The sequence below is a fragment of the Camarhynchus parvulus genome, chromosome 2 (genome assembly GCF_901933205.1).
Source record: "Camarhynchus parvulus chromosome 2, STF_HiC, whole genome shotgun sequence".
NCBI lineage: Eukaryota > Metazoa > Chordata > Aves > Passeriformes > Thraupidae > Camarhynchus > Camarhynchus parvulus.
The window spans coordinates 55,947,836-55,968,917 of record NC_044572.1 but is presented as its reverse complement, the minus strand read 5'-3'; the positions used below and the strand labels follow the sequence as shown (position 1 = coordinate 55,968,917).

Below are 21,082 nucleotides of genomic sequence, written 5' to 3'. Positions count from 1 at the left end.
AATGCAGCTTTATAACTAAAAGGTTTTAATATTTTAGGATTTTGCAAAATGAAACATGAACATGCTTTCAAAATCTTAGGGTATGTTATTATATTTGATGTTTCTAAAACAGCTCAGTTTCTCTAAACTGTCCTAATGATGAGTTTTTTGAGTAATCATGGTGATGGGAAGTCGGAAAGAAAAGTAAAAGCACTTTTGTATTTTAAAACATTCTTGACTTTTTTTCTTTTTATTTCACAGAAAACACAGCTGATAAACATGTGACCGTAAAATTTGTTCAGGACACATCCAAATTCTGGTATAAGCCAGATATTTCAAGAGAACAAGGTATATCAATTGATAAATATTCTGAGATATCCGTTCATAGAAAAGCTATTTAGTGAAGTCTCGATTTTAGATACATACCTGATCTCTAAAAGAAATCTAAAACCTAGAAAGGCCATAGACAACCCCTCTTGTTTCTTTTGTTGAAAGGCTGAATTTGAGTATGGAGGGCAGTCAAGAAATCGTAAAAAATTTTCAGTTAATCGAACAAATTGTTAACTTAACTGAACTAACTATGAAGTAATATAGATCTACCTGTGGTAGCTGCTGCAAATGCTCTTTGGTGTGAAGCTGCAGATTTTTGAATGGCAGAGATATGCATGAAACAACACCAGATGGCTGTCTGCTCTCTGAAATCTTTTGAGGGAAAATGTGCTGTTCTGACATGATCTCAGCATAATTCATTAGCTAGGTCACCACAAAGGCATCCTCACCCACCAGTCATTTTGTAGCCTGAATTTCAATGTCAAGTGACATACATTATTTCTTAAAGGTCAGTACCATGGAACAACATCTTTATGATGTATGATGCAGATACAGCACTTTTATTTGTAGTTGTATTATTCAGTGAACTGAAGAAATCTTTTATTACCTATGTGAAAGTTAATACTTATGAGTACCTGGGGTACTGCATCTGGCATACAGGAAAGACATAGACCTGTTGGAGTGAGTACAGAGGAGGGCCACAAAGTTGATTAGAGGGATGGAGCACGTTTCCTATGAGGAAAGGCTGAGAGAATTGAGATTTTTCAGTCTGGAGAAGGAGAAGCTTCGGAGTGACCTAATTGCAGCCTTCCAGTACCTGAGTGGAGCCTAAAGGAAGGATGGAGAGGGACTTTTTAGAAGAACATGTAGTGGTGACAGGGCAAGGTGAAATGGTTTCAAGCTGAAAGTAGGCTTGGATTAAATATTAGAAAAAAATTATTTACTGTGAGGGTGATGAGGCACTGGAAGAGACTGCCCAGAGCAGCTGTGGGATGCCCTCCATCCATGGAAATGTTCAAGACCAGGCTGGATATGGCTGTGGTGTAATGAAAGTTGTCTCTGTTCATGGCAGGAGCATTGGAAGTAGATGATCTTGAAGCTTCGTTCCAATCCAGGCCATTCTTCCATGATTCTATGAACTTACACACTGTCCCTACAACAGTACATATACAAGCATGCTGGGTGCTTGTTACAATCCACTAATCATAGAGGAGCAAAGTGAGCTCTCTGTGGATTCTGGATAGAAACTTCAGGTTTGAATATTATGTGAAATGAGACTAAAACCAAACAAGGTTAAATGTTGATACCAAAAAATTGATATATTTTATTTAACAGTAAATGAGAAAGAAATAGAAAAAGAGATTGTGGGGGGGCAGGAAGAGTGACAGGAACAGATTAAGAAGAAATATATCACCCCTCTGTGGGTCCCAAGATTAATACAAGTTGGGCCCAGGTACCTCTCCTGAAGGGGGATACTCTCTCTTGCAAGACTGAATCAGTTGCATCACTTTGCATCATGCATAGTGCTGTGGTGCAGGGCCTCGGGAATGAGTCTGGGGAGTGCTTTAGAGGTCTTTGTTGGATTATGATACTTCCTCAGCTGCCCCTCACATGAGCGTCCTGCAGATGTGGCTTTCCCAGAGTGGGGGGTTTTACAGCTGAGCTAGTTTGTGTAATGGAGGGTGGATGTCCACTGCGTCTCACCAGAGGTCATGACATATACCCAAAACTGTCCTCCTCCCCCCTTTGTTGGGGAGGAGTCTGTGCAAACCTGGCTGCAGATAAGCCTGTGGGCTATGGCCTCCACCCTGAAGCCAGCTGGGGATGATTTTCAGGACAGCTGCTGAGCTTGGACCTCCTGTGGATGCATCCTTCTCTCCCAGCCTTACCCATTTCTTCTGAAACCTGAGATGTTTGAAAAACATTGTCACTTCTATCTTATCTCAAGCTCTTTTATGTGGCTTAGCTCACAATTCAGGGTTTCAGTCAGGAGGTCCGTTCAGGGTGGAGTGGGCTTTGTTGGTGTGGCTTCATTGCTGCAGCTTCATTACACACTTTTGCCATAATGGGCAAAAGCAGTGTTTCAGCCATGAAATGATAACAGTTCAGTCTCTGGCAGTGCTTTCCAAATGCAATTGGTCTGACTGTGCTTGTGTTTATACTGTACTAGTCAGCTACAGTGAATTGTGATTAATGAGATAAGGCAGGATTTTAAGCTGGGATTTTTTAAAATGTGGCTGTCAAAACCAAAAAATTACTAACTAGTTCTACATTGAGAAAGATATTCATACTAAACCAAAATAGTGTGAACTTCAGCTATTGGCAAATGGTGAATTGCTGTGTCTGTCTAGTTATTACGTTCTCAGATGGTGAGGATGTTCTTTTGTGGTAAATAGGATGCCTGGGGAATAAAGACCATATAAAACAGAACATTAATTCATTTTTGGATGATACTTTGCTGGTCCTTTCGCTCCAGTCTCCTTTGTGTTATCTACTGACCACCCATAATGAAAACTGAGTCGTTAAATATGCAGAAAAATACCTCACGTGATGTGTGGCCAGTGAGGGACGTAGATATAAAGCAATTTAAAACCTAACTGCTTGAGCAAATGAAACAACAGTCTTCCCAACCTTTTAATATGCCTCTTTTCATCCTTGAAGTAAAACTTCATTTAAAAAATGTTTTAAGGTACTCTTGCTGATCTTTTTTGATCTTTTTTCCCCTGTGTTTAATAGACTGCTCATGTGACAAATTATTACTGCATCCCTTTGTATTTATAAGTGTTATGTACTGCTTAATTGCAGGGGTTTGTATATTCATCCTTATCCTCTCAAAACAAGACATTGTTGTGAAAAAAGGTTCTTACCTTTGCCATCTGACAGATGAAGATAATAGAATGCATACATTTCTTTACTTGCTTTGACAGAAGAGATAATTGTCTGCATTTTCCTGATTTTTTTTTACTTCCCCTTTTTTCATGAAATGAACCTTTGTTTTTTTTGTGCCCCATATGCATAATATCCGTGTCCTGTATGAACAATCAATTATGGAGTCCAGCGTCAAATTTGGGCTCTTTCTAGGGTTTCTCTGAAGGGATGCTGATGGCTGGAAATTCTAGAAACAAAGTATACTGGTATACACATGTATTTGTAAAACTTGTATGGGGGAGGAAAGAAAGCAAAGTACAAAGATTTATTAAGATCAATCATTAGATTAACTTTTTGTCTGTTTTCAAAATAAGTTTAAAATTTTGGGCTGCTAGATTTCAAAGTCTGCAACTGACTTGTGCAAAGTAGCAGCAATTTCCCTGCAAGTGTTCCCTCTTGGAGAGGATTTCATACTGCACTTGCCGAAGAGATCCCAAAATACAGATGAAAAGTACTTCAAAGAGCAGAATATACGCTTACATTCCTTCCTTTGCTCCAAAACTCCGAAGGGAGTAAGGTACCTTTGCAGGGACAAAACCTTGGTGGTGGATGAAAATGAATCTGTCCTGCCTGTTGAGGCTGAATAGGAAGTGAAAAACAGTGCTGTCTAGTCAGTGTGGGAATTACAGAGAGCTATGCAGTCTTTTAACAAATTGCCAAAATTTAAGCAGAAGTAGACTTGCTCTTGCACTGGTTGTAGGAATTTTGGTGGGACCTGAGCACTCCTCTTAGTTTAAAAACCAGTAAAAATCGGGGTTCTGTACTTCAGGCTTCTTTTAAAATAAGTATCTCTGGGATTTGGACAAGGGGATTCCACTTAGGTCCCCCAAATATTCTTGATTGTGTTTTGTTGCGTGGCAATGAGGATAGAGAAAAAGATCTTACTTCTGGTGTCCTATTCATTATACATTTGTACTTCTGTACTTTTTGAGTGTATGCATTGTACTTGAGCTGTTTTTCTGTCTCTTTCCTGGAATCTCTTGCAGCCATTGCTGTTCTCAAGGAAAAGGAACCTGGGTCTTTCATTGTTCGAGACAGTCATTCTTTCCGGGGAGCCTATGGGCTAGCAATGAAAGTTGCCACACCACCTCCTTCTGTGCTACAGTTAAAGAAAGGTACTTCTATATGTTATTAAAATGCTATATATAGTAGGTAGTCCTTATTGGTGGGTAGCAATCTGTTGGAATCTTCCCCTCTTCTCATAAGTGCAACTTGAACTGCAGGTTACATTTGATGTGTTGTTAAATGAGACTGGATACAATGCCTGTTATACTATATGGTTTCACCACGACTTCTGTTGTGGCTGTGTATGTGTTGTACCTCATCAGCCTAATGACAATCAGTGTCATCTCAGCAATTGGTCTTCCCTAGCAATTAGAAGTTTGCATTTGATTCACAGGCTACAATGTAAAGTTTTCACTCTGCTGGAGGGCTGAATATTTTTAATCCCAAAGTTTTGTTTTGAGACAGTTCTATTTCAGATACAAATCTGAAGAGATTCCTAAGGATAATTGTTTAAAAGAGGTGGTGATCTATGTATCTACTCTGTCAGCTCTAGTGCCTCCATATATAACTCATGCCTGATGGTTGTGAAACATAAAGTGAGAAGAACATGCAGAAATCAATAATTGGTATATGGAAATTCAGCAGCCAATATCTGTAGTGTTCTTGGTTCCATTTGTACTACTGCAAGGTTAGTGGAGTGGTTTTTGTTGCTGCTGTTTTTCTTTTACAGAGCTTACTATGTTTCATTAGTACATAATGACTGGTGAGGTAGGCAGTTAAGATTACAGGAAAGCATTTATTCTTAGTGTTGTTTTTATGGAAGTATGGTTTTGGCTGTTTTGGTTTGGTTTTTTGTTTGGTTGTTGGTTTGGATTTGCTTACTCTTTGGCAACTGTTAGGAGTACACCTCTATTACAGTAACACTTTGAATTTGTTTTAATCTGGTGTCTTGAAACAATTTTTAATAACAACTTGCCATGTAGTCCTTTTTGTTGCCAATAAACGTCAGCAGAACCACTCCAATGACTTATGTAATGAACTCAGCGTAGATGTAGTGGGGTGGTGATAGCAACAACTAGGAGGCAAATTGAAAGTGGCTTGTTGGGTGTTTCTAGTAGTCTTTTCTTATTAGTGAAGTCCTGGAAGACATGAAAGCTCACTCTCTTCTAGGCTTTGAGAGACAGTTTATGTTAGTAGTAGTAAGACTAATATTCTTCCACTTCTCACTTTGTGATACTTAGCTTTTCTGGTTTCCCTTGTTTGATCCCAGAAGGCACAGATTGGTTCTCTTTCCTGTAGTGTTTCTTGTTCCAGGCTTCCCCTCCCCACATATCTTGTAGTAATTTATTTTTAATTTGATGGTAGCGTAACAGCAAAGAGTAAGCTGTTTGAAAAAGCAATCAGTGCAATATTTGCTTGCATAGAAGTTTCTGCTGTCCATATTAATGCATTCATCTGTATTGTTTCCTGATAGATCAAAGGGAACACCTGTTTGTAGCTCTTTTGTTAAGGTTTGAATGGTTTGATAGCTTTGTCCTGTTGGTATGAAATAACCTTTTAGCTATTTGGAGGAGGATTAGTTTTGTAGTCAGGTATTAAATACTGTCAATCCATCTTCCAAGAAATATTTGTCTTAATTATATATCTGCATATATATGTACAGGTTTAAAAGAATGCTAAATCTCGAGGGATTTTTTACACGTCTCTTGGACTTTGAATCTCTTCTTTTCATCCAACTCTACAGTTTTGGTTTGTCTTCGATTCCTGAGATCAAAACTGTCTTAAAAATCTAGTGAAACCCTAGTGCTTCGTGTAAATGTTTGTTTTCAGATGCAGAGACATAGTATAAAACTGCAGACATTTAGAAACGTAAAAATGTGCTGAGAGAATCGCCATCATTACCTTTGTGTAGCTTAATCTACTCTGCTTTTAACCTGGGGAACTTCTGTGAACAGAAATATCACTGGAAATGGGAATATTTTTTCATACTTTTCTTCCTTGTCACTTTGGATACAAATTCTTTTAATGGGCAAGTGCATCAGAATCTCTAACCAGTCATTTTCCAAATTTCTGTTCCTGTCTGTAGCTGGGACTATATTTGGACATTTTTGAAACCAGTTATATTTGGATGTCAGTCACTTAAGAATATAAAACCATTTCCTCTGGCTGTCTGAAGTGAGCTGTTTGCTTATTTGTTTTTTTGAAAAACAACCTTTTAAATACATCTTGTAACTTGCAGAGTAGGTCTAATTGTATTCTTTGCATTTTGTATGTAAAACATTTGGTAGTAATGTGGAAAAACTGCTTCATAAATACCTAGTTTGTGAGAGTTGTCTGTTAATTGCTTCTTTTTATGAGCTTTATTTTTCAACACAGTTGGAGATTCGTCAAATGAACTTGTAAGGCATTTTCTGATTGAATGTACTCAGAAGGGGGTACGCTTGAAAGGATGCCCGAATGAACCGTATTTTGGTGAGTACTGTGCATCACAGGGACTGAGAAGATGGAAACAGTTGGCATTTGCCAGTACTGGCTTGGATGGAATACAAATGAGAGACTGCTTTGTTTGAGTCCTGATGACTTCTATAGGAACCCATTCCAAGGTTCCAGGAGCCTTTAACACATTTACTTTAAGCAGATGTGCAGGGCACTCTAGCATAGATGCATGTGACCAAGCTTCAAACAAGTCAGGCTTGTCTACCACTACCAATGTAGCTGCAGAAAACTGAGCTAAATCACTCTTATCATCCTAATTGATTCAGGACCTTTTGTCCTGTGTTGTATTTATGCTGCATATTAGGTGGCTAAAAATGACACCAGAATGAGATATTCACAAAGTACATTATGCTATGTCAGTATATTATTTAATGTAATATGATGGAACTACAATACCCATAATGGCAAACAGCCTACCTAGCTGTTAACTCATTTTCTTTCCGCTCATTTGGGGTAGGAGGGGAAAATAGGATCGGTGAGCTTATGGGTTGAGATGAAAACAAGGAGATGCTAACCAGTTATAGGGCAAAAGAAACTCAACTTGGGGAAAATTACTGTAAATGCAGTGATACAGATAAACTGGCTTAAACTCACTAAGTCAGAGTACAATCTCACACCCTGTAGGTCTGGGTGGTGGTCGCAGTCTGATTAAGCAGTGGTTGCAGTCCTGTTGAAGTGATGATTGCAGTCTTGTTGAAGGCCGTGGTCGTGTGAAAGGTCTGGTCTTCCTCTGGGTCTGTTGAGCAATGGTGGTGGTGCCCCAAGTCCCCAAAACCCCAGATGATAAACAGGTTCAGGTGGTACCTCCCTCAGGGTGAGGAGTTTCACAGTGGAGTGGTGTAATACTCTTGAGTCATTGCAGTCATCCATTTTTGCTAGGGCCATTGAGTCCACTATGGCCCGTGAGCAGAGATGGCCCCCTCAGGATGGGTGTAGTTACCATGCCTGAGTTAATTGTGGAGGCCATTGTGCCTTGCAGGGTTTGCCTCTTCTCCCTTATCTAACATCCAGTCTGAAGGGCTGAGTGCACACTGGGCAGCTGTTAAAAATGACCCACTGTTAACACTTCATCAAGTGTTATGTAGATGGGAGTAGAATACATAGCTTGGTTACACCCCACATTGTAACCCAGGACACAGGCTCAAAACTGGTTCACAAAGTAGGTGAACAGGCGCAACTGCACGTTTAAGGTTAAGATCATGAAGGACTATTAGTATCGATCAGTCTTTGCATTTCTGTAAGACTCTTGTAGAATTGGGTCATCTTTCTGTTTCAAAAAAATTTTTTGATGGGCTGTAAAGATGCGGTTGGTTTTGGTTGAACTGAGATTTTTCTCCAGTACGTGGTTATAATGTTTGCTGCTTGTTAGTAAATGGAATTGAAGGATGGCTTTTTGTACAAACAGGCTGATGAATACTATGCCTTCCTCTCACTCCTTATAGTCTGACATGCTAATATCAAAGGTAACTAATATTGAATTACTTCAGTTAAGCAAGACCAAATTGCGAGAGTGACTTTGAATAGAAAGGAAGAATCATTTAATAGAGAATTCTATGTACATAACTGCTGCCTTAAATAGAAGAGGTTTTACCTGGACTATTTTTTATACTTTCAGAATTACAAAATGGAGGTGTGTGTAGACAGAACACTAGATGATGAAGACTAGGTGGCTAAGAGGTAGAACTTGTTTTTTTTTACCTCATCATGTAGCACAAGCAACCTCATGTGCTCTTGCCACCTTCATAAGAATTTACTAATTTAATGTAGCAGAAGCTAAGAGCGTTGAAAAGAATTTACCGACTTGTATATGTTACTGATTTTGTAAGTTTTGTGCTTTCTTCATTTGAAGCACAGGCATGTAGGTTAGGGTCTAAGCAGTGTATATAAGAGGGAAAGGGAACATACGATTGTGATTACTGAGTTCAAGAAGATCTTGGCTTACGTCCCAAGAGATTTTTAAAGTGAAGCAGAGGGGGCTCTTAGTCTATAAAATACTTGAGAGCAAACATAACTTAAGCATTCTCGTTGCCTACCAAGTTAACTGTGGATATCTTGTTACTTTTCTGACCACAGGGAGTTTGACAGCTCTAGTGTATCAGCATTCCATCACTCCACTGGCGTTGCCCTGCAAGCTCCTCATCCCAGACAGAGGTATGCTTGTTGAAGTACAGAAGAGATATTCCCAGCCAAGTTTTGCTTCGAAGTGTCAGTGTCTGAAGGCTGTGAATGTGTCACAAGTTAAGATCGAAGCGAAAGCTCACTGAGGAGGAGGAAGCTATGGTGTTGTCTTCAGTATTGGTGATGACCCTTATCCAAAGTGTGGTTGTGAGCATCCTGGTACTGTGATATTCCAGTCATAAGCATATATTCATTGTGGAAATCCATGGAGTAATTTACCATGTGGGAGGACAAATGTCCTTCTTAGACATGACATTATGCCAGTGTATGGTTAGATTTAACCACTCATTCAGGTCTGGTTAGCAAAAGGACAAGTAGATAAAGAGTAGATGGTGCCCTGAGTGTGACACTGGCAGGAAGAGTGTAGCAACTTGCACAGGTTCAGATATTGTTCAAGTAAGTGATCAAAAAACCTATGTTGCTTCATTGGATTATGATTCTAATTTTGCTTATACTGATTTCATAAACCACTCTTAAGACAGAAACAAAATACTCATGCTTGTCCAGTAATTCAGTTGTCTTATGTTCTCCCACATAAAGTTAACCCCAATATTAATATTTTAATATTGAAATATTAAATATTCTTGTGGTTTATGGCTTTAAAGGGTTTTTTAAACCCTTTAAACTTTTGTCATAGACCATGTGTGAATATACAAAAATAGCATTTGATGTATGCAAATACCCCAATGAAACCATTTTAGCACAAAAATATGCTCTGGTAGATGTGACGAGATCTCATGCATTTATATGGCGAAACAGTATGGAGGTTGGCTTGTTCTCTTTATTCTCCTCACCTAAGATGGAAAAATTACTCTGTTCTTCCAGAGGTACAGGTCTGGAACATTTGCCTTGTCTTGAATAAACATACCACAGTGAAATTTTATTTTGGTTTTATTTTTTAATCCAATTTGATTATGCATTTTAAGATGATTTTCTGTAGTTAATGACAGGATACAGTGCCTGGAGTATTTAAAATGTTTGGATAACTGTAACTAACCATATGAATAATGTCACAAACTGTATTATGGTGTTATGGCTCTCTTCCTCATTTGATTATATTCAAAGACAGTATGCCTCATACTAAATGCAGCAGCGAGATATTTTTACATGCATTTACATACCTGAAATAACATGTTGGTGGACAGTTTTCTTACTACTTTTAACAATCAATTGGGAGGAAATGTTCCACTGCTGTCTTAATGGTTCAGATGGTTTTTTTTCAACTTAAGAAGGTTTTGTTGTAATCCTCTGGATCAAAACATAATTAATTGATTTCATCATGGTAACACAGTCTTTTTGCATAAATTACTGTAAATTATACAAATCAAATCATTAAAATCACACTAGTCAAGATATTTTTGGCTGTAGTGAGGGAATACAGCTATAAGTATTGTCTTGATGTGTAATCATGTGAATCCCTACAGCATATGCCTGTGTTATGTCTTTTATTGTCAGGAAATAAAAGTTAAGCGTCCTGCTTGTAGTGCTCAAGGCAAAAAAAACCTGATGCAGCACAAAACCTACATAGATGATTATAATTGCACATAAAAAGTGGTTTCATGTTTCTGGTCAAGAGTTGTTCAGTAGATGAGATCACAGTTAAAAGTGTAACAGCTCATACGTGACTACGGACTTTGATTTGTTGATTTAAATCCATACAAGACATGGACAGTGTTTTCTGTTTGCAGATCCCTTGGAGGAGATAGCAGAAACTTCTCCACAAACTGCTGCAAACTCAGCTGCGGAGCTTCTCAAACAGGGTGCAGGTCTGTTAAACTTTTATCCTTGTATTTGACTGTTACCAAAGTTTGTATCTTACAGGCTGGGAGAAGCTGAAGCTTAGACTGGATTAAAGGATATATAAAGGTAGCAGTTAAATTTATTGTGCTGGGTAGAAGTGTAAAGGGCATTGTTAGGATACGTACCAAGTTTTTTCCGTTTTCTGCAACCAGCTCCTACATTGTGTTTCGTTTCCCATCATGTGTCTTGTGAGAATATGAGGTGTATGTAGGTTACTCCAAGCACGGCGATTTTTAAGCAGGACATTGCTTTCATAACTGATAAACTTTGAGAGGATGTTTTCAACCTGTGGTTGCAGAGGTTCAAGACCTGTGTGTGAGGTCTGCAAAAGCCAACTAAGGAAAGTGTTCAGTTAGGGTTAAGTTCTCATCATAGGAGCTAACAATACCACTGTAAAATGCTTACTGTTGCATCAATCTGAAAAAAATATTAAAGAACAGTTCTCTTTACTTTACTTGGTGCTGCATTTTCTTAGGAAATGTCATGTGTCTTTTCCACTGGATGCTTTTTTGGATTCTTATGCATAGTGCAGCAGCCATTCTGGCAAGTTGAGTTGTTACTGCAAGCTTATTTGGTGTGACAGAAGAACCATGACCAGAGTATGTTCAAATTGTGCGATGCTATGCACTGTTACCATTTGTATGGCTCTCAAACTAGAGTGTTTGCAAGAGCTTTGTAGAGGTGTGCTCTGCTTCTTATCTGCTTTGTTAGTGTGCATCTGATCCAGAGAACTAGTTAAAACAGCTTGTCTGAAAAAGTGTGGTGACATTCTAACTCACCGTATTGTATGCTCTAAGTACTCTTGCACAATCTAAGTTGTCTTTAGAAATGCGACCAATTGTGTTACTCTGCTGTACAGTGGGCATGTTCAGGGGATCCTGCCCAGGTCCTGCAGTGGTCATTGGTTTTCAGGTTGCACTGCATTCTCCCCAGAAGCCACCCAATTAGTGCCGTTAGAGCACAGGAATACACTACATTTGCCCCTTTCTTTTGAGTTTAACCTACCACTGGATCCACAAGTGAATGTTGTGACAAAGCATGTGTTTCTAAGAATGCTGCCTCACGCAGCATTTAGAGCACTTCTGAAGGGGCAGTTGTCAAATTGACCAGCTCTGGAAAGAGTGTTGCTCTTTGCTTGTGCAGCAATCTGCTTTGACTTCAAAATTTGAAGCACCACTTTGAGTGCTGTAATTGAGCAGGCACGCGTGGCTGAGGCAATGGCAAACCTTTGTGAGGCTGTGCTGTGAGCGAGCATGAATTAGCTTGCTAGTTGGTGTTTGTTGTGGCCAACAGGGAAAAAAACCTATCAATTTTTGTAGAGCTTTACTTCTTAGAAAAGCTATCAAAAGGGGCATATATTATCTTCCAAGAAATATTGGTTTCTCCTTGCTCAGACAGTGCTTTTCAAAGAAAAAGAAAGAATTATTCTTCAGCTGGGGCAGTAGTCAGATAAATCTTTATGGCAGCTTTCGTATCATGGATCATTTAGGGTACTTAGTACATTTGGTTTTAGCCTGTTTAGATATTTTTGTTGTTTTTAAACAAGGATTTGGAATCCAAATAGATAAATTAGCTATGAGAGGTTCTCAGAGTTGGTGTTTTTTTTGCCTTGATACATCAGGGGTCCTTTTCCAGTCACAGAAGCATTCAAGTTGTGGATTTCAACTCTGAAGTGCAGATTCAAAACATGTAAATTGAGTCCTTTCAAAGAAACTTTAAAGCAGATATGCTTTCTCCCTGCCCTTCTATACCCACACTTCTCTCACTCCACAAGCGAAAAACCAGTGTGTTTTCCTAGAATGATTATTTTTTATAGCTCCCTGAAAAACCTAATGAGCATTTCCCGGTTCTGAGTGCTGAAGATGACTAGAAATGCTTTGCTTCTTAGACACTGACAATTGAAGATTGGAAACCATACAGATAAGAGGATTTTCCCTAGAATACACCTTGCTTTATTAATCTGCCTGTTCAGCAACAAAATTTTCTGCTCAAATAAATTGCAGTTCTTAATTCTCTTTACACTGATACAGTCAAGAAACTAAGCATTCTGAACAAAGGACATTCCCAGTCTAAAAGCAGCATTGTTAAACTGTTGCTGGTGGCACAGATGTGCTTCAAAATGTCACCTCTGAAAGATAAAAGCGTCAACATTGCAGGGCAGCTGCATTGAACAAAAGGTCATCCTTTTGTGTAGCTTGGAGCATGGTTCCTCCAGGATTACTGTTCTCGATACCTTGCCAGGCTATGCATGATGTTCTTTGATGACAAATCTTTCTGTGTTTCCCATTACCTTTCCTCTCCTTTTTAAGCTGGCATGTTTTCACTTTGCAACACTTTCATAAATTTCCATTTACTATTTTCTGTGCTACAGAAGCAAAGGACACTCTGTATTGGGTAAGTTCTGTTAGAACTATCACTTTGACGGCAATCTAGATAAAATGCTTGGAAATTTAATTTAGAAACAAAACCTGAAAACAGTCTGTTGACAGCAATGCACTGTGTGGCAGAAGAGGAAGGGACTCTGATGTGTGTGGCTGTGAAAGAAGGGAAACTTCCTGTTCTGGGGAAGGACCCACTGGATAGTGAAGAGCTTTAGATCTGTAGCAACCATTCACAGCAATGAGGGGAGAAGAGGAGAGCTTATGGTTTGGAATGTTCATTACAGTTTTGGGTTGGCTACTCATCATCTTAAGTCCTCTCTGCATGAATTTGACTGATTGAAACAAAAGGTTTTGAAATTTTCACTGCAATGCAAAAATATATTTTTGAAATTTTACACTTGCAAATCAGATAAATGAAATCTCAGGATCCATTCTTTCACTGATGGACTCCAGAGCTTGAAGTTACTGGGCTGATCATTATGCTGGAGTCAAACTTAGGCTTATGCACTTTTTAACTGTATGATTTCTTGGTTGTTTTGGAAGTGCCAGTGTCTGGCTCTATAATTTTATGTAGATGGTCTTGGGGGAAATCTTAAGACAGATTACAGAATATCTAAATAAAAAGATAAACTGTTAGATTTAATTTAATCTGTGCTTTCATAGTAATGTTGGCAAGCCAAATGAAACTGCTAAACAAATGAAATGTAACCATGGTAATTTGTATATGTCAGCTGACAGAGTTGTAAATTTTGTCCTGGATACCTACACAAGTGTTTTTACCACACATAAAATCTCTTGGTGCTAGTGTTTAGCTATGGATGTGCGTAATCATTCTTACTTTTTCTTAATTTGTTTGTAAATTTGACTTTATACCATAGTTCCATAGTGAGCATGTGAATAATTCTGTTAATACCATATAATAGTCTATGTTTTAGATGCCACTGTACTATGTAGTAGTATAGAGTAGTACAGTACTACTGTATAATGCTATATAATATTAATACATACTTTCCTAGTGCTCACTGCAGATTTGATACGAAACCATGTAAAAAAAGTAACTGTTTGATAACCTTAGAAACCAGTGAGTATCTATTTTATAGAGATACTTCAGAGGTTGTTAATATTTCTAGAAGAGGAATAGTACTTTTAGAAGTAAGTGCATGCTGAAATAAAGAAAAGGCCTAAAAGTGTATGTCAGTAATTTTTATCAGTATGGAAATTGTTTTACTTGCTCTGAAATCATTAAACATACATAATACTATTAATGAGAATTAAAGAGAAATGAGCTTTGAAATAACCCTCAGTTCTTTCTGGTGTGAAAACATTCTTGTCTTGCCAATCAAGTGAATGGTTTCCTTTTAATATAGTTTAAATATTTGAAACTGTAGAATGTGTGAATGTATGCTGCAAATGTGTGTTTTCTTACTGGCTGATGTATTTTAACTTAAAAGCAAAATATCCCCATTCTTTCAGGAATGCCTTTGCTCCAGTACTACCTACAAGTGTACTCTCTGGTGTTGCTTTGTGTTTATTTAAATTTCAGGATATCTACGGGTAATAATAAATATATTCATTGGCTTTGATATAAAGGTATTAAAACCAAAGGGAGAGTAAAAGGCCTGTGACATCTCAAAATCTTTCCCCTCTTTCATTACAGCTTGTAACGTTTGGTACCTGAATTCAGTAGAGATGGAGTCCCTCACAGGATACCAGGCAGTACAGAAAGCTTTGAGCCTGACACTGATGCAAGATCCGTCTCCTATCTCAACCATTGTCCATTTCAAGGTGTCTGCTCAGGGAATCACACTGACAGATAATCAAAGAAAGTAAGCAAATAAGGACGGGAAGGGATTATTTGTCCCTGTCCCTGTTGGCCACTGTTGATTGGATGTTCCTAGTTACATTTTGCAATCTCTGTCTCAGAGGATACCAGGATTATAGGAATGACGGTGACTGTGTAGGATAGCTGTAGTACAGGAAAATATATTTTAAAGTTGTGGACTTTATTTCCACATGGTATATTTTACCTTTGGAAGGTCACTTTGATAGGAGACTTTTTATTGTTATTTCTTAGGAAAGTAATGGCTTTGCTAGCATTTGATATTGAACTTGTTCTGTGAAGTAATTTATCTTCATGATTTTTTTCACTAGTATCATTGAACAGAGCTGACTTAAGCAGATGATGTGTATCTCCAGGATCTGAAACAGTGTTTTGGATGGCCTGTAAAAAACTGTGATAAAAAGTTAATTTATATTTACTTTGTTCTAAGTGCTAGTTGGGCTACCACAAACTCTTTCAATTAGAAAAATTACAGTAACAAAGGAAGGACAACAGGAATTCATTATAGGTTAAAAAAAAAGGTGCCAGACTTCTTCATTCCATGGGGTTTGCAATCATTTGTAGCAGATCACAGAACCTTTACCTTAATGGTAATGCCTAGGAGTGTGAATATTTTGAAATGTAAGATGATCAAATTATTCGCAAGTTCCACAAAGTTGTCTGTCCCACAAAAATAGTATCTAAATGGCCAGTTTTTAGAAAAAATACATTTCATACTCCTAGCTCTTAGCTTGAGAGTCAGTTTTCCTTTAGTTCAAAAAACTTTATGTTAGTGTTTTAAACATGTATTTTTTGGGTTGGAGCAGTTCAGGTGGATTTGAAAGTCACTCAAAGATAGCAAAAAATATTGTCTGTATTAAATTAAGACTAAACACAATTTATTTTTCAGATTAGTTTATTGTTTGGAATTCCAAGCATCGTTACTGTTTCTAAAATTCATTTTCTTTCTTCCTATACAGACTCTTTTTTCGGCGCCATTATTCAGTCAACACTGTTATTTTCTGTGCTTTGGATCCACAGGACAGAAAGTAAGTATGACAAGCAGTATTTTTAATATGTTATTTGTGTTGTTCTACCAAAAAACCCCCAACAAACAAACTAAAACTAACATTTTTATTTCTCCATTTGATGTTTTTTTTACTGTTTTCTTAATGGACAAGGTGGATGAAAGATGGCCTTTCTGCAAAGTAAGTAGAGTCTCTTAACTGAATGTTCAGTGTTCTAAATTACTTTTGTCTGAGAAGTTGAAGGGCAAGCATCTGTTCAGAGACAAAAGTCTCTCATACCTCTGTAATTAGACATTGGTTACTTCATCTACACCTCTGTAAATTGGGGTCTAATTATGTGATGGGTGGGGGTGGGAAGTCTGGAGCCAGAGCTCATATGGTTTATTTAGATTGAGGGTCTGTGATTTGACTGTGGGTTCAGGTATTCCAGTGATACTTGCTCTCTCAGTTTTGTGTTCCACCTGTCCAGCAAGACTTAACACAAGCTTTTCTCACTTAGACTCATAGCTTTAAAAAAAATCCCTCTTCTAGTACCTAGATGAAAACACTCCTAGTAATATTAGTGTATGGCATAAATACATGATTACCTGTGGATTGCAAAGTGTTTTCTGTTGAAGGCAAACGTTGTTGTTACCCTTTAATCGAAAGAAATAACTTACACAGAGAGGCTCAGCACTTGTTTCTGGAAAGGAACAGAAATAGATGGCTTAAATCCTTTTTCCAGTACTCTGTCCACTAAGACATGTGGCCCTCAAATTCCTCTCTTTGGGCAATCCCTGACACACCACACCACACCACACGCCCCCCAAACTAGGTTAGAGAACAGCAGTATCGAATCTGATTAAATATATCTCCAGGGTTATCAGCATGTCTGACAGCAAACAGTACAGGATGCCATATGGACAGAGTAGCAGGAAGGAGACAGTCTGCTTCCCTGATTCTCTCCTGAGCTGGCTGGTGCATCTGGACCACTGTGTTTAGCAGCCACATGGAACCTTGTCCTTCAGAACAGAGAAGTCTTATATGTGTGCTTGGTTTCTGCAGTATCTTTTCTGTTTTATGAAGTGAGGCAATGCCTATCTGTCAGTTCTCTGACATACTTTGATTGCTGCCCTTGCAGAGTGTTTGGGTTCATTGCCAGGAAGCAAGGCAGTGCCACAGACAACGTATGCCACCTCTTTGCAGAACATGATCCAGAACAACCTGCCAGTGCTATTGTAAACTTTGTATCAAAGGTCATGATTGGATCCCAGAAGATCTGATGCCTTTCCATCCTTGATTCAGAACTCTTCGCTGGCTTCACTGAAGGAAATCACTGTGAGAGGGAGAAAAGCTATTCAGCAACAATGTCTGAATATTGTCATTCCCAATAAGGCAAGCAGAGGATGATCTGTGTTTTGTGTTTGCAAGACCTCAGGCTTTTTTTTCAAGATGCCTCACAAAGCATGATTTATTTGTTTTTATATCAGAGGACAAAACAAAAGAAGCTGGGTGCCACCCTAAACCACATAGCCCTTACCTGAATGAAGCATAAATGAAGAACTTTTCTCCTAATGGGTTTCTAATATATCTTTAGATGCTGTTTCTCATAGTTTATTGGAGCAGAAATACTTAGTAGATTGCACTACTTTTTTGTTCAGGAAGTGTTTTGTAAAACCTCCACAAAGACACTTGCCATGATTGCATCAATGGTAGTTATAGGCCTTGCAAACATACTTTTAGGAGAATGATTATCTGAGGAAAACTATTTGCTCTTCCCTATGTCTTTGTGATCAGTCATGAGAACTGAATGGAGAATGGGGAAGATGTATGTGAAGAGAGCGTTTGTGCAAGTTGTGTTATGGTAAGAAAGGAGTGGCAGTGTGGAATGTTCAGGAAGATTGCTCTGTATTTAGTGTTAAGAAGGCTGAGCTGTTTTAGTTTGAAATTTTTTCAGTAGAGCAGAAGTGGCAGAACAGAAAGAGGTGTGAAAATCTGTTCTATAATTGTTGGGGGGGGGGGTTGTAATTTTTTTAATATGGAGACCTAAGCAGGGGAGATTAAGCATTTTATAATTACAGGATAAAAATGAGGGGAAAGCATAGAGGAAGATTGTATGATTTATGCATTTTTACCTGTGACAGATTATTTATAGTGGATCTCAGATCTTGGTATGTCAGAGAGATAATTCTTAAACTAGACCACTGTTGAGCTTTACCTTTAGCACTAATTTGTGTAAGTAAATGTGTGTGTAGCCTGGGCCTTGCTAGAGAAAATAGTCTGATATTTTGTCTTTTGTCTTACAGTGACAAGACTCTTCCCATTTTCTGCCTCTGCAATACTGTTTTATTCCCCTACATAATACGTAATCATATTTACGGACTCTTCTACCCCATTATTTTGCTGGAGTTTTGAGGATTATTTTACCTTTTTTTTTTCATCTATAGGAACTATATTGATTTGTTATTCCTTGAGCTAGTGTTATTCCTTGAAAGTGAATGGAATTTATTTTGTTACTTCGTCCCATTTCTTGAGAGCATTTATGTCATGATTTCTACATCCAGCACACTTGTACATATCTCTTTATCTTTTTTAACACATTGATATATGAAATAGATAAGAAAGTGCTATTTAGCTTTATAGAAAATTGATGCAGTAGGTTACAGTGGAAGCCTGCAGTGGAAGGAGAGTAAGCCACTGACATCTCCTGTGTAGTTCCCATTCATTCAAAAAGAGCAATACTAGACCCCTGTATGAGAACTGATGGTTATAATGCAACTTTAGTGTGGCAAGTGCTGAAAAATTTCATTGCTTCTATTTCTTTCATGTGTAGCTGTCAACATTATGTTAATGACCTGAGGAATAAAATAACATTCTGTATTTTGTATGTTGATACATGAGCCACTTTATCCACTTGTAGATTTTAATCCTTTTACCCACCAATTTGAACTATATTTGCCCTGTATAAAATATGGGGTTTTTTTAACAGCTCTCTTTGTATTTCCTGATGTGTTGGGACCGTGTTAAACCTTTTTCAGTTACCATAGCTGAAGTGTTACCAAATTATTTGTGTAACTGCCAATTTTGTGTAAATAACTTCCATGTTTTTTAAGAGGAAAGTGGTGAGGAAGAGAGAGATAGAGAAGAAATATTTGAAGTTTAATGTACTTGGACCAGAAAGTGGTTTATTAGTAGCAGTAGGCATTGGATATCTGTAGAGGGGTGAAGCAATACAAAGTGCGGAATTCAATAGCTACCATTGAAGCAAAAAAGGCAAGTACCTCTGATTAGTAACATACAGTTCTGTTCTTTTGGCGCAGAGGTATACTACTTAAACAGTGTTTATGTACCATCCAAAAAAAAGAATGCAGTTCTTACATGTAGGAGCTTTGCTCCTTTTATAAAATATGAGAACAAGTTTTCTTTTAAGATTCTTTTGGTGTACTAAGATTCTAGTTGCCGAATCTCATCACCCTGTTGGAGCCCACAGAAATTCTTCAGCTAACATTTCAAGTAGATTTAAGTCTCAATTAGATTTTAAGCTGATGTGTTGTAAGAATTGAAACGAGGAGGATATTTTAAACTATATTTTTTCACTTATGTAGATAATAAATTTTAGTGTATCTTCTTAGACACTAAGTGTTGGCCTTTGGGCTGAAAATAAAATGTCTTTTTCTCCCGTGTATTGTCATTTCCATTCAGGACCTTATTTTATATTCCTTGTGCTTTCTCCAGGTCTGCTGAATTCAAAAGCATGAGGGGTTGCATGCTGACACTCCTGGTGGTATTTTCTGGGAGTTTAGCACTACTTGCTAAGTGGGAAAAAAAGAAGTTACCCTGTTTCTAAGGGAGATTTTCTATTTTGCATTCCCTTGGATGGTATATTGCCATGTGCATTTGCTTTTTAATGAATTTTAAAATGGACAAAGCAAGATAGTTCAGTATGTAACATTATGTAGTCTGTGTAGAAAAATATTCATGGAACTTACACGTTCATGGCAAATATAAGACTAATCTTTATATAGCACTTTCAAGAATTTTGATAGATGTGTATATTTCATAATTTCATAACTAATAGCAGCAAGTTGACGCATATATTTAGCCAGACTTCTGTTAATGTGGTTCATAAATACGCTATTATAATCATACAGTGTTAAACTACAAAATGCTAAAAGCCATGTTTTTTATTAACGGTTTCATGTATCCAACACTGTCATTAAATATTTAATATTTCTTTCTTGGTTTTTTCTACTAGTGAAAATTTTAAGTTTTTTTCTTGAAACTGTAAAGAAGCATCTAAAAGTCTTCAGTATATAAATGAATGTTTTATAAATTCTTTGTATAGTCATTTTCTCTGCTCTTCAGATACCATCTCTTTCAGATTATAATAAAATTACAAAAGTGAAATTCCACCACTCACCACTCAGTGTCACAGGGCAGTCTATTCGGAATGAAAGTTACCTTCTGGCATTCAAAATCAGCTAATAAGCAAAACCTTCTTCATGAATTAAGAATAATTTGGGTGCTGGGGTTTAGTTGTAAGAAATGTTTGAGATTTCTTTCAAGGACTTCAGATGAGCCTGTTAGTGGTTCAAGTCGTTGAAGCGTATGATCTTCCTAATTAATTTGTGGTTATAATGGTATAAAAGTATCAATTGCTTGCATTGCATATTTCAGTCTAAGAAGTAAGAATGTGATACCATCCAGTGAGATATTGTAACCATTTAACTTTGCCTCCACTCTGCTTATGCTGGAAAACCTTCCAGAGGGGGCTGAGAATTTTAACCCCTGGCTGAAACAGGTACAAAATCAGTGCATCAGCCAGACAGTGAAGATTGAGTTATATACATACTTTATCAGGGTTATTTCTGAGACTGATAAACTCTGGTATGTCATGCTTATGCCCTTTCTGTGAGTGTCTTGGTTTGAAAAGACAGGTGTCTGCTAAGGAAGGCAGGAGCCTCCCCTGAAATGGAAAATGTAAACCCCCTCCCTCTGAATTGTTATAATTTTGAAATTAAGGGGCTCTCAGGCAGAGATATGGGTAAAGGAATAACAGTTCTTTATTAGGGGAGAAGGAGAAAATGAAAATAAAAAATGCAGTAATACAAAACAACACTGACAGAGATTATGACCTAATACCCTGTTGATCACGGTAT

The 21,082-nt window shown here is 37.7% G+C and overlaps 1 protein-coding gene across 14 annotated transcripts in view; it reads left to right on the top strand.

Annotated features, from left to right (window-relative positions):
* Positions 1 to 20,335, top strand: part of TNS3 (tensin 3) — a 197,588-nt gene extending 177,253 nt beyond the window's left edge. For 12 of the 14 annotated variants that reach the window (XM_030971044.1, XM_030971040.1, XM_030971034.1 and 9 more), the window contains 9 exons: positions 241 to 327; positions 4,224 to 4,352; positions 6,619 to 6,714; positions 8,812 to 8,889; positions 10,605 to 10,682; positions 14,755 to 14,923; positions 15,897 to 15,965; positions 16,098 to 16,124; positions 17,065 to 20,335. In XM_030971044.1, the coding sequence (XP_030826904.1) occupies positions 241 to 327; positions 4,224 to 4,352; positions 6,619 to 6,714; positions 8,812 to 8,889; positions 10,605 to 10,682; positions 14,755 to 14,923; positions 15,897 to 15,965; positions 16,098 to 16,124; positions 17,065 to 17,206 (875 nt within the window). In that variant the 3' untranslated portion in view covers positions 17,207 to 20,335. Of the gene's footprint in view, positions 1 to 240; positions 328 to 4,223; positions 4,353 to 6,618; positions 6,715 to 8,811; positions 8,890 to 10,604; positions 10,683 to 14,754; positions 14,924 to 15,896; positions 15,966 to 16,065; positions 16,125 to 17,064 lie in introns of all 14 variants that reach the window. The other 2 variants (XM_030971045.1, XM_030971037.1) reach the window with 2 other exon arrangements.
* The last annotated feature ends 747 nt before the right edge of the window (positions 20,336 to 21,082 follow it).